The sequence below is a fragment of the Schistocerca americana genome, chromosome 6 (genome assembly GCF_021461395.2).
Source record: "Schistocerca americana isolate TAMUIC-IGC-003095 chromosome 6, iqSchAmer2.1, whole genome shotgun sequence".
NCBI lineage: Eukaryota > Metazoa > Arthropoda > Insecta > Orthoptera > Acrididae > Schistocerca > Schistocerca americana.
This window is the reverse complement of record NC_060124.1, coordinates 338,938,840-338,952,819: the sequence shown is the minus strand read 5'-3', so window position 1 is coordinate 338,952,819 and position 13,980 is coordinate 338,938,840. Positions and strand designations below refer to the sequence as shown.

At 40.8% G+C, this 13,980-nt stretch overlaps 1 protein-coding gene across 1 annotated transcript in view; it reads left to right on the top strand.

Annotated features, from left to right (window-relative positions):
• LOC124620134 (odorant receptor Or2-like) overlaps positions 1 to 13,980 on the top strand; it is a 179,701-nt gene that overhangs the window by 107,617 nt on the left and 58,104 nt on the right. Inside the window, exon 5 of the mRNA XM_047146804.1 lies at positions 9,259 to 9,363. Coding sequence (XP_047002760.1) covers positions 9,259 to 9,363 — 105 coding nt within the window. The remainder of the gene's footprint in view (positions 1 to 9,258; positions 9,364 to 13,980) is intronic.

The window sequence follows — 13,980 nt, the reverse complement described above, 5'->3', positions numbered from 1 at the left end:
GTGATGGTACTGCATTTTAACATTAACATTATAATCAATGTTAAAATGCAGTACCATCAAACTGTCAAACTGTAGGTTCCCTCAAACACCTCAATTTTCCTGCATTTACTAATTTCTGTTTATCTTATTGATATTGCTTAAGTTCCTCGTGTATTCTGTATTTACATTGACAACTGTCTCTTCTTTTATAATTGGTTGTGTATCACTCTCCATGTTTCATACCTCTTGATGCAGCCTTGTCTAGTACTAATTTTATCGTATTTTATTAGTTTCGTTTATTAATAGAAACTATTATGTAGGCATGCTATTCCTATTTTGTGCTAAAGGTTTTCCTGTCAACTCCATTGTTATTTATGTACTGTTCAGTTTTTACTATTTCATTGCAAAGATGTTACTCACTGTATGTTTCTACTTCACTCTAGATGTGTTACTTCTCTTCCAATGTTGTCTGCTAACATTTAACTTCTTTGGTGATAATACTCAGTAAATGTCTGAAGATGGCCTTGTAAGCCGAAAACCGGTTAGCAATAAAAATAATATTATAGAACAAAAGCAAACTGGTGCTTTTCATTTATTATTAACAGCAACGTGTGCAATTCCATTAAGTGTATAACTCGAGTGGATGCTTAGATATGAAGCGTTTTCAATAAGAGATGCAAAACTTTCTTTGGGGAATTGTAGTTGACAGAAATTCGAAATTTGTTGTGGGATATCGTAGAACGTTCCTGCATCAGCCCCTATAGTTTCGTGAAGTTGTGATAAATGTAGTGCTGAATGTAGCCTTGAAAATTGCGTCTGTGATGTAGGTGCGTTCCAACCAGAGAATTGTTATTGAGTTTCTTTTGGTGGAAAGACAGAGCATCGCAGATATTCAGACACGCTTGTTGAATTTCTACGGAGACCTGGCAGTGAACAAAAGCACGGCGAGTCGTTGGGCGTGCGTCTGCCACCATAACAACAAAGTCGCACAAAGCTTTCCATCTCGCGCTTGCCAGCTAGCCGCACACACCTGTGACTCCTGCAGTGTTGGGACGTGTAGATTCATTCACGGTGATCGACCGATCACAATCAAACATCTCGCTGCTCAACTGAACGTCTCTGTTTGTAGCGCTGACACACTGCTCCACCAGTTAGGGTAATCTAAGGTGTGTTCCCATCTATTTGGTCCAAGGAAGGATGTACTCCATGGGAAGCAATACGTGGATGACAGGGATGTTATTGATGGAGCAAGACACTGACTCTGACATCGACTAGTATAGCGGTACCATGCAGCTTACAGGTCCTCCGAGTAAGGTAGCGTAAGGCCGTCGCACTGAACGAAAATTACACTGAAAAATAGATTTTTGTATCCGAGAATGGGGAATGATATAATGTACTGGAATCCTGAATAAAACCAACCTGCTTAAAGGAAAAAAATTGCAATGCTTACTGAACGACCCTTGTACGTAGAGTTGGTGGTTATCCCATGATGTCTAAACACATGTGCTAACGTCCTACCACAACTTCTTGTCAATGTTTTCCACATGTAACTGTCCTCGTCGATTGTGTGGAGAACCTCCTCATTTATTGTCTTATCAGTTTACCTAATTTTGTACATCCATATATTACACCACATATTCTCCGGTATTCTATATGCTTATATTTAGCACAATGAATGCAATAACGCGATGGCCCCCTCAAGGATAGGACTGGGGGTACCCCTAGGTACAGGTCCCAGGCCTGAAAGAGGCGCAGGTCCAATCCTACACAATTTTATATTTTACTTATGATAATGTAACACAAACTAGAAGAAAAATATTTTGAATATTTTTTTCAAGTAAAATTTTAAGAGATTCTACATCTAAATATAATCTAGAGTTTGAAATAGATATTTTTATTTTTGTTACTATTTTTATTTTAATCGTAGTTTGCTAAATGAATATACTTGTTGTGCTATTTTTAAGTAAAATAATTTTCAAAATTAAGTTTAGTTTGGTTTTATAAAATATTTACCATAAGTGTACCTTGTATTTTAAGATTAAATTGCATTCTAAAAATGTAGCATACGACTGTAAAATAAGGGGGCCAATCTCTGATCCTGGGTTCAGGGCTCGTAATCAAATGCGGGGGGCCGTGAGTACCCCAATAATCTGATCATCGTTTACGGCCTTAAATGTGTGTCAGGAACGTGCAGACGAACTTTGGTTCGTCTGAGACTGGCTGGAGCGTCAGGCGATAGCTGCCACAAGGTGGCCTCGCCTCGGAAGATCTAGTTTTAAGCCCAGAGACATCAGGGCGCGTTGACGCTCATTTGTCAGTGGCTCCGCATAGTTGGTCACGCTGTTCATTGAGCCTGTAGCAACTTGCCACACATTCGACTAATGACTGGCAGGGATGCTGCGCCACGCGAATGCTCAGCACTGAAGGAATGCTGCTGCTGCCGGAGCTGGGAGCATTAGTACTCATACCAACCGGATGATTTATGACACGAATTAGCCTCCCATCATGTCTTTGACTCTGGAAAAGCTGCATTTTGCTGCGACATACAGCAACTCTGTCTACTGCTGACGGTACAACCGTACAGTGCAGGGTGCTAAACAACACCTAAGCTGCACCATTTTGGCAAAAATGGTCAAACAGGATCACACCCTGTCGTTGATGTGTGCCTTAAGACCAGATGCTCTTCAGACAATCATTGTTTTAGTTGTTAAGTGATAATGTTCAATGTCTCTACTAACCTCTTTTCCCGTGAGAGCCAAGTAGAGGAGATTATAATTTCCAATGGTAGTTCAAAAATGGTTCAAATGGCTCTGAGCACTATGGGATTTAACATCTGAGGTCATAAGTCCCCTAGAACTTAGAGCTACTTAAACCTAACTAACCTAAGGACATCACACACATCCAATGGTAGTTTGTGTATCACATGCCTATAAGAAGAGGTGTAGCTTAGGAATTTTTGCTGGGTGTCCTTATCTGGGACGTTTGGCTACTGCTGCAAGTCTGTTTCCGATGGTAAAAGGATAGCACTACCGTTTCTGGTCCTAATAACCAACGTACCTCAACGTTACTGGTAAGATAAGATTTCTGTGACCCCTACCTCCATCCCCCCCCTCCTCCTGGGAAAACCCCACATCTCAGGATACTGCGTGTGTTGTCTGGTGTAACCCGAAGCCCCTGTGATGTGTTGCCACTGCCTCAGAGCAACTGTGTGTCCTAAAATTAGCGAGAACCCATGTGAAACCCCTCCTCAGCAGAACGTGGCGTGGCCACGCACCTCGGGCAGTTGCAAAACTAGGAAAATGACGCTCACTCATCCACTCTACCAGATAATGGTCTAGGACAATGTTAGAGAGACAGTTGCGTGTGATAAAAAAAGATGGGAACCACCTGAACCAATACGAATCGAGTTCCCCCATTCTTCCCCATTTTATTAATAGCAACCCAACTGCATGACTATCGTCATTCCCGTTCTAAATGCCAACAGCAGCAGAGATTGGCAAAAAGAAGGCTTTTTTGCCTGGTTCAGGAAGTTGCGAGTCAATCCATGGCTGAATTTGAAGGAGCCAGACTTCCTACTCAAGATAAAGAGGAAAAAAATTCTTTCATTCTAAAGAAGAGAGACTGATATTACGTGAGACTGCCTCATTGCTATGTTGTACAGAACAATGTATGATGTTTCCTTTGACTGCCAAAGACAATTGATTTGTTCCGAAGCAAGTCGCATTTTAGATGCTGCATCGTGCTTTAAATAGCATGGTCAAGTCTGATAATTTTATTCTACAATGGACAACACTCGACTAAGAGCTAGATGTCACCTCCTCAGAATGATTAATGAAAAATCACCACCATCATTGTCTGAGTTCATCCAGTATGCCGTTGGAGAATGCACTGAATGATATACGTGCAGTTATTCCCCAAGAGTCGCATATCTACGTTAAGGGCTGGAGAACTTAAAGTGATTAAAGACATGTTGCCGGGACATGATGAGCATAGTACTGATGACAGAGGTTTCTCCTCACTACCTTCACACTAATCGAGAATAGTTGACGACAAACAAAGCAATTTAGTGAACCGGCATTTAAAGGTGACTGTGGAACAATTCTACTGCCGCCAACATACATTGCGTGTAAAGTCCTCGAGATATTAGGGGTCCTTTTCTTTTTTTTCTTTTTCGGTCATCAGTCTGCTGACTGGTTTCATGCGGCCCGCCACGAATTATGTGATGGATGTATTCCAATCTCTGTCTTCCTCTACAGATTTTGCCCTCTACATTTCCCTCCAGTACCACGGAAGTCATTGCCTCATGTCTTAACAGATGTCCTATTATCCTGTCCCTTCTCCTTACTAGTGTTTTCCACTTATTCCTTTCCTCTCCGAGTCTGCCTGTGCCTCCTCATTCCTTACGTTATCAGTTCATCTAGGGCTCATACGGAGGCATAAAGACAGTCTCGCTCTATTTGCGAGTGGAACAGGAAAGGAACGACTAGTAGTGGTATAGGGTACCCTCCGCCACGCACCGGATGGTGGATTGCGAAGTATATACGTAGACAGAGAAGTAGATGTGGATGTAGACTGGAGAGTTACATGTGAAATTGTTGGAAAAGTGATGGGGTAAAACCAGTGAGAATTCTCGGCTGATGACAATGAGCGGGGTGGACCTTGTTGTTTGAACAATGAAGGCATTCAGTGTTTCAAAATGATTGTAAATTTGTGATTGTTCAAGTAATAATAATAATAATAATAATAAAATAATAATAATATTTTCTATAAAATTGTTATTGTTTCCTCCCCATCAGGTCATTAAAACATTTTTATAACTACAGCCCACTGGAGAAACAGAGAGAGAGACCTGCTAACACACTTGGACATTACAGTATGCGAGCGTGTTACGATAATAACACCGTAGGATATTCTGCAAATGATCGTATTACATACTACGTAAGACAAACTGACATTACAGTATATTGCTGAATTGTTATAAAATAAAGACGTCACGACATCTACTTCAAGCACTTCAATCTCCCAATGCTATTCGCTTTAATTTAACGGATTTTCCCCATATAGCAGTGCATCCATTCTAAGAACAAATAGCATAGCACGATATTTAAATAAACCGTTAAACCAATAACAGAGCGTGATATGTTAATAAATCCGAGTTAAACAAACTTTACAATGCAATAAAATATATACTAAGTCACTTCCCTGCATTATTAGTGTGTAAAATTACTATAGGACATTCCTTAGCGAACCAGAACGAAACGAGGTTTAAGAATTATGCGAGTTGGGGACTGGGCCGCAAAGGACTGTTGTTTGACCAACTAGGACTCGACACCCAACACTTGGCCACCGCCTCTATGGGGCCACTCATCATCGCTGTCTGCTGCTGTTCTCCGGCCACCATGGAGAAGAAGACGTTACTGACCACCTCGTGAGTCCAGAGTTAGACTGCTGTTGACTCAGCTTGGTGTCAGGTCAGAGTGTCTCTTCCACGGTTACTGGTCACTATCCACTATACAGCCACAACTTGAATGGTGGGAAAGCACTGTTCTTGTAACTTACTTTAACTTAACTGCCAGACACTTCCCGCATGTACCTTGGCCCTCCCTGTGTCCCAGACACATGAGATAACACTGCTGGAAAATGAAGATGACTGTCAGGACCATGTCTGACACATAGATAATACTGTCAGTGGGTAACACCTCACACCCCTGGAGCAATAAGGATCAAGCCTCCTGCTCTCCCCCTTGTTTTAATACAAATCCAGCTGCATGAGCATGTTCTTTCTTTTTCTGTTAACCATGCTGGAAGGTATAATAAAAGTCCTTGAGAGAGGTACAGCAAAAACATTCTAGAAAATGATGTTAATGGTAGTGAGTTCACCCAGGAGCGAGCGATTTATAGGTTGTAATTCGAAGTGAAAAAAGAGAAAAAAGAATCTGAGTTGTCATCATAGGGCCCACAAGAGTATATAAGCATCTTGTCAAAACCATGTTTAGTGCACAAGCCACCTGTGGAAGTACGAAGGCAGTTAGGGATTTATTGGCCAGGGAAAGATGTGTACATGAACATAGTCAACACAGTGCTGAAATGACAGCTGGATGTGTGAGTGAGGTTCCATCGACCTCAGATGAAGGATGGGACATACATATATCACATCTAACAAAGTCCCTATTCGAAGCTGACCGGTCATCCACTTTGTGAGACTATGTGCAATCTACCCAACAGGACTGATGTCCTGCTAGCATGAAGTGCATACATACACCACCATTTTTGATAATATATCTATCGTCTTATAAATTTGTTTGTTACTTTCATTATTAATTTATAACTAATGCATACCATGTCATGCACTCCTATCCTGACGCTGTTGTGCCCTGATACACAGACCTCTGCCTATCTGCCCAACACTGACAGCCAACAATCCACCACCTGTCGGCTATACTGATGTACTGTTGTTGAAACGCTGCTACCTGCTGTATCGTTTGAAGAGCCAAACTTTGTTTTTTGTTCTCACGCAAAATATCCTCCTAACGTACTAATGAACTCTTTATTCCCCACTTCGTTACATGAATGCGCATTTCGTCAGAGTCTATATTTTCTAAAATTTGTAACTTTTTTACAGTTGAACTGACACCTTCCCTCAAGTTTGCAACCATCATTTTACCTTCTGACTGAAAGGGGTCTAAAGAATTAGGTTGTTCAATACTGTCCTCTTGCTCAAGCATTTCTATAAGCTCATCGCTTTTCAGTTGCTGATTGTGTGAATCCAGCAGTTCTTGAACTATTACTATCCCCCTGTAAATTTGTCTCGCAAGAGAATCAAACCAATTCCATTAGGATCTGGAGCTGATTCCCCCTGGTTTCCAGTGGTGAATAAAATTGGACACAGTTTTTTCCAGATGCCATTTAAAATTATTGTGAAATGTCATTGCAAAATTGTCCAATAATTATCACGGCATCTAATACATTGAATTGCTTTCAAAAGTCTTTAACAAAGAGCTCGTCGTTCTGTCTTATGGCTTCATACAGGCGCGCAAACGTTTGTCTTATGTAGCAAGCTTTAAATGTTTTAATGACTCCCTGGCCCATCGGTTGAAGCAAGTTGGTTGTATTCGGTGGCAATACTACAACTGTCACACGTTAGTCGAAATTAATTAGAGTGACAGGAGGATGACCTGATGGGTTGTCGACTAATAGCATCACTTAAAATGGGATTTGAATTGGCAATAACGTTCGACTTCAGATATGAAATGATAACCAAACCAGTCCTCAAAAAGGGAAGCTGTCGCCCAATCTTTAGCATATGACCTCCAAATCACGGACAACCCAGATTTAGATGTATTTTTAAAGCTCCTGGATTTTCTGAGTTATAAACTAAGTGTTGTTTTAATTTACAATCACCAGCTGCATTCGCGCCAACCATCACTGTCTATCGATTTTTAGTTGCTTTAAAATCTGGAAAGGTTTTCTCTTCACGCGCAATAAAAGTTCTTTTAGGTATCTTCCTCCAGAACAAGCCAGTTTCATCTATGTTGAATATGGTTTGGCTGTTATAACCACCTTCTTCTATCACTGCCTTGATTTTCTTTGGACAGAGCGACGCAATCTCTTTATCAGCTCTTGCAGCGTCTCCATTTTCTGCGTTTCAAGGCCAATTACAACGGATTTTGAATCGGTTAAACCAGCCATTGCTAGCTTCAAACATTTCATCTTTGGCCGCCCACCCCCCTCTCCAGCTTCTTTCAATCTCTCAAAAATCAGCATAGTTTAAGGGCTCACCAAGATCCGACCAACAGGACAATTTTTCACCCGTACTTGATTATCACATCCTAATTTTAACATCGTTTGCCTCTGAGCGGATGTGTGTGTTGTTCTTAGAATAAGTTAGTTTAAGTATTGTGTAAGTCTTGGGACCGATGACCTAAGCAGTTTGGTCCCTTAGGAATTCATACACTTTTGAACATTTTCTGAGTATCTGAACGATAATACCATGGTTTTTACGGATGATACTTGAATTCAAAGGCTTAGCCTTTTTCATGGCCGGCCGAAGTGACCGAGCGGTTCTAGGCGCTTCAGTCCGGAACCGTGCAACCGCTACGGTCGCAGGTTCGAATCCTGCCTCGGGCATGGATGTGTGTGATGTCCTTAGGTTAGTCAGGTTTAAGTAGTTCTAAGTTCTAGGGTACTGATGATCTCAGATGTTAAGTTCCATAGTGCTCAGAGCCATTTGAACCATTTGAACCTTTTTCATGGGTTCGAGAGTTTTTCCTTTACGTTTTATAAATGCTATTGAGATTGTTGATTGTTGACACAGCATCTATCAATCAAACCAGCGCTGTGGATGAAACGGTCCTGTACGAAACACGTCCGAACCCGTCGTAAGCCATACAGTGTGGGTAGTGTGGAGGAACAGAGGTCCGCGGCGCTGAAACAGACGAATCGCGCAACTACAGATTTATGTAAAACAGGATGGCATAAGTCGGGGTATTACTGTATATGCAAATCTGTACATATGCTGTTCTTGTTGATATGCAATGGAGCTGAACAATACAGTTTGTAGTAAATCTGTTCAGCCAAACAATATGTTGCAGGCTAGCTGCTTCTCACTTCAGAGTAGGTGTGCAGTAAGCTATGGGAGGGATTCTTCAGTAACACGGCGAGTGCAGAGTGAACCCTTACTGAAAAAAAAATTCTTTATCATTCGACAGTACTCGGACGAAACTGGCCCAGGACCTCGTCGCAGCTAGTTAGCACGAATAGCGTATGCTGAGACAGCGGAACGTGACATGAACGTGCGGACGCCCCAGGCTGAACCCCTGACCCTCGGAGCCTCGAGAGATGTTGAACACAATCCTGTTTGTTGGACGAGGACCGAAAAAATCGTGTATCATGTTAGAGAAGGAGTCATCACAGCGTTCACTAGCAGTTAGCAAATCAGTTCAAAGTTAACTCACAGTGTCTTTATCTCTAAAGAAATTCGCACAGCGCGTGGTAGGTAACCTGGAAAGAAATGGGTAGTACAAAGTACACGGTACACTTTAATTTACTTACTGAAGTGTGTTCTTTCGAACTGTCCATTACAATGAGGTTTGTAAACATGATTCGAAATAAAGAATTACTTGTGTTTCACACATTGCAATATTGATAATGTATGCGACGAGTTGTGAAATGATATTTCTGGAGGAAAAAAAACCAACAATGTTATTGGTTTCTGAGCATTGCAGTAATTATTTGGTTTACCACCCTTTCACTTAACCTCAGCCTTTGATTTCTTTGCAGCGTGCGCAGCAGTTAGTGGATGCTGGGAAGTTCGGCTGCTACCTCTTCATCATGCTCGCTCAGCTGTTCGTCTTCTGCTGGTTCGGTGACGACCTCATAACAGAGGTGAGGCGCTTACTGACTGACAGATGTGCTGCGGTGTCACTTACTGGATAAAATACTTTGTATTTCCTGGCAAGGCACATACGCGGCTGAAAAAAGTGCAGGTACTCACGGGAGCGGACCACCAGCAAATATTAATATGAGAACTGGAATACCTTGGTATTTTCATGTAAAATATTTCCACTGACCGAATACTTTCATTCCTCATTAAAATGGATGTGCATCGTAAATGTGGTGCTGAGTCAAATGCTTTCCGGAAGTCGAGAATACTGGACCTATCAGACTGCCTTGACCCACAGATTTCTGGATATCAACAGAGAAAAGCGAAAGTACGATTTCACTTGACCCACGCTATCAGAATCCATGATGCTAATCATGGGATACGTCATTCTGCACAATATATGTTATTATTATTGAGGTCAGAAAATGTTCTTCGATTCTGTGACACATTGACATCAAAGATCTTGGACGATACTTTTGTGAATCACTTCCGCTACTCTCCTTATAGATGGGCGTCATCTGTGCTTTGTTCTGATTACTGGGCTCAGTTTTTTGTTTGAGGAATCTACTGTATACTGTGGTTAAAAGAGCGTCTACCTCAACTGCAAATTAAGAACAGAATCTGATGGAGACCCAATCGGCCCTGCAGCGTTGCTCAATTCTCGCAATTTCAACTGTTTCTCGACACCACTAATATTTATTTCACTCATATTTTCAGTGCTGCGAGAATTAAATTGGACCAGTATTCATGGATTTTCGTTTGTAAAGGAATATCTGAGAGAGAACTTCACCATTTCTGCTTTTTCTTACCGACCCACAAATCCAGCAGCTGTGTCATTCACGAGAACCTGAACATTAACTTTTGTGCCACTTGATAGAGATATAATATTCAAGTATGGTGGTCGCTGAAGACTTCAGGTATTGTCCTCTTGACACCCGAACTAGATTCATTCATCATTTATATCTATAGCCATATCGCTTGTTTGACGCCTGTCATGCAGTAATCTCTGATCCTTAGAAGTTTATTTTGGTGGTTATAAGAAACATGGATTGTCCCTTGGCCCATGGACTGTTCCTAGATTCATATATATGTCCAGCAAATGATCACCTATTCCTTTAAATAAGAGACACAGTTCTTCTATAATATCCCGTCCAGAGCTAAATGTTTCAAGTTCTGATTGAGATGTGGCACTACTGCCTCTTTATCTAATTTTCTGAACCAATAACTCTTTCTACTTGCGTTAGTTGACCTTTATATTTTGTTAATTATTCTTGCTTCAGTTGCCAAGTGATCCCTGATACCAGATTCGATGTGGACATCCTCAAAGAGGTCAGGTTTATTTGTTGTCGTCAGATTAAATATATTTCAGTAATGAGTGGGCTACCGAACTATCTATTGCAGAGAAGCCATTTAGTAATGTTTTGCTGGATATCTGGTTACATCCACCACTAACAAAATTATAATTATCCCAATGGACTGTTGGATGAACAAAGCCTCTTTCACTCTAAAATTATGAGTAGGAAACCTATGGCTTGGTTCAAATGGCTCTGAGCACTATGGGACTCAACATCTGAGGTCATCAGTCCCCTAGAACTTAGAACTACTTAAACCTAACTAACCTAAGGACATCACACACTTCCATGCCCGAGGCAGGATTCGAACCTGCGACCGTAGCGGTCGCGCGGTTCCAGACTGAAGCGCCTAGAGCCACTCGGCCACATCGGCCGGCTGGAAACGTATGTGTCAGCGAACTGGTGTTTCGCTAAAAAATTTCGTTTACATCTGGGGATGAGCATGGTGGTCGATAGAAAGATCCAGTTATAAGTTTATGTCAATCTTTGGAACTGAGCTCTGCTGAAACAGCCCCAAAAGCAGCTTTAATGTATGTCGCAGTAGATTTGAGTTTCACATCTACTGTGACTAATACTTCCGTTCCGTTTCCGATTAGCCTGTTCTCTCGATATACGCTTTCATTTTCCCCAAACATCTTATCGCTATCAATTTTGTGTTTTAACCAACTCTCTGTACCTATTATTATACAAGCTCTGTTGAATTTTTAGGATTGCTTCAAACTCTATCAGTTTCTTGTGAAAGCTTCGGCAGTTAATCACTAAGAGTTTAGTATCCTCGCCTGTGGGAAAGGGGGAGACGGGATTTCTTTGGATCTTATACTGCTGGATTTTCTACAGCTACCGTTATTTCGAGCGGGTTGAGAGTTGCTTAACCTAAAAAAAGGAAAGAAAACAATATGTACACTCTATACAAAGTTAACTACCTGAATAGCAAGCAGTCCATGATGTTTAGTGCTTTACTACAGCTTCAATAAAATAAATCCAATACGAATTTTGACAGTGATTTGGCGCTTTACAAAGTACCTCATTCATGTAGCGCTAGGACTTACGGTGAAGTTTGACAGACGTTGAACCCTAGCTACATTATAGGTGACCTCTGGCCTAGAGTGTCTGATATCATATGTGCATGTTGCATAGATGAAGGGGCAGGATTTTGTGTCAGCAGTAACCTGATACACTATTATATCAGCAAGACAACGAAAACCAGCAAAAAATTCTACACCATCAGTAAAACACAGAAACACACACAGACGCAGACACACACACACACACACACACACACACACACACACACACACAGACAGAACATTTAAATCAATGTTATCGCCACAGGAACGGACAGTGCATGTACCCACAACTTGACATTGGGTGTCAGCTACTGCTCCTTAAAACTGAGTCGGACACCACAAGTAGATATTGTGTATGCCATAATCTGATTTATAGAACCAAAATATTGTTTGTATTATTTTTCAAAATCCAGGTCACTACTAAATTCATCCTCCATACATTGCAATTTTACAAATAAGTAGCAAATGAAATACTAATAAACTGCCGGTATGTTGAGATGTTATAGGAAATTGTAACGAAGTGTCCCGTACATAGCTATGTTACAGGAGAACTGGAACAAGTTGCCTATGTTACAGTATAATTGTAAAAAAAATTGTCCACAGTTATAGTGAAATTGTAACAAATTGTTCCATGTTAAGCAATGTTATAGCAAATCACCCAATGTTACAGAAAAATTGTAACACTTGTGTAAGTGGACTGTCACTGTTGCAGTGGTTGTGACATTCAGTGGTAATCTAACTATGACTTCAGAGTTCTAAAATCGATTTGTGATTGAAAAATTATTACTTGCATAGCATCTGGGAAGTGCTTCCTCGTTTATGTAATTGACGTGTTGCGTCAAGCAGAAATGGAGAATTCAGTTAATCACATCCACTTAATAGCATGTTGTTAAGCTACTTCAGGTACCAGTGACATCCCTCCCCCCCCCCCCCCCCTCTCCTGTTTCATTTGTGAGTGGCACTTGGGAAGAGGGAATGTCGCCAAGATTCTGCAAGTACTCTGACTTCTTTGATTTTGGCCATTCCACGAGGTGTGTGAGAGATGAAGTAATAATTTTCTTGGCGCTCTTTTTAGAATGTATGTCATCAAAATTTCGACAGGAAACCTCTCCATGACGCACAATGTCTCTTTTGTATCATGTGACACTAGAATTTGTTAAGCATCTCCATAATGTTATCACACCAACTAAAAGATCCCTTGATGAAGTGCTCTGCTCTCCGATTGCTCATCTCTGTCTTTTCTATTAATACTGCCTGCTTGAGCTTCCCACACTAACAAGCAATATTCGAAATTTTTTCAAACTCTTATTTTATAAGCTGCTTTTTAAGTGGATGAATTAAATTTACCTAAGATATTTCGAATGAATCTGACTTCTCTACAACTAATTTCGTGTGATCATCCCACCTTATATTAGGCCCAAATATTTTACAGCTGTAATTGTTTCCTGTGACTCGTAACCTTTAACATAATTGACAATAAAGGATCATTCCATTGATTTAACTCACGGTCAAGTACCAGTTTTTGGACCAACTGTCGATCCTCTACACGTTTTCTTGTATTTCGCTACACTCTCTTGGTGTTGCGTACAGAACAGAGAGGGAGCGTACTTTACAGAATTGATGTAAAGAAGTTGGGAAGACGAAACGCAGTGCTAAAGTGTGCATCAAAGAAAAGGGTGTAGCGGAAAGGTCCAAACCATAAGTTCGGATTGTGCTTGTCCGAGGAGACGCTTCGATATTGTACCAGCACAAACATGAGAGGAGCTCTTTGTTGATATCTGGAATCTAAGTAACCATGATCTTTAAAATTCTTATGTTTGTATGTAAATATGAATCTTGTCAAGAGGAGGTATACTGATGATCCAGAGAAAAGTAGACGCCAGACACCCAATATCTATAAGGTTATCGTAGGTGAAGTAGATGTTCAGATTTGTAAGAAAGTTTTTCTAGTAATCTTCGATATAGGTAGCGGACGCCTATCTTGTGTGGATCAACAGAAGAAAACATTGGAACTACTCAGATAAGTTTCTGTGATTGTTAATATTATTATGACACTGATTACATGCGTGGATTTATATGAAACATGATATTAACAGCTAAATGTTTTATTTGCGGCTAAGCGTGGGAGACATAACAAACGTCCAAATAAATGCAGCGAGGAGGACCAGGAATTTACATGGGGTCGTATAGATAGTTTTCT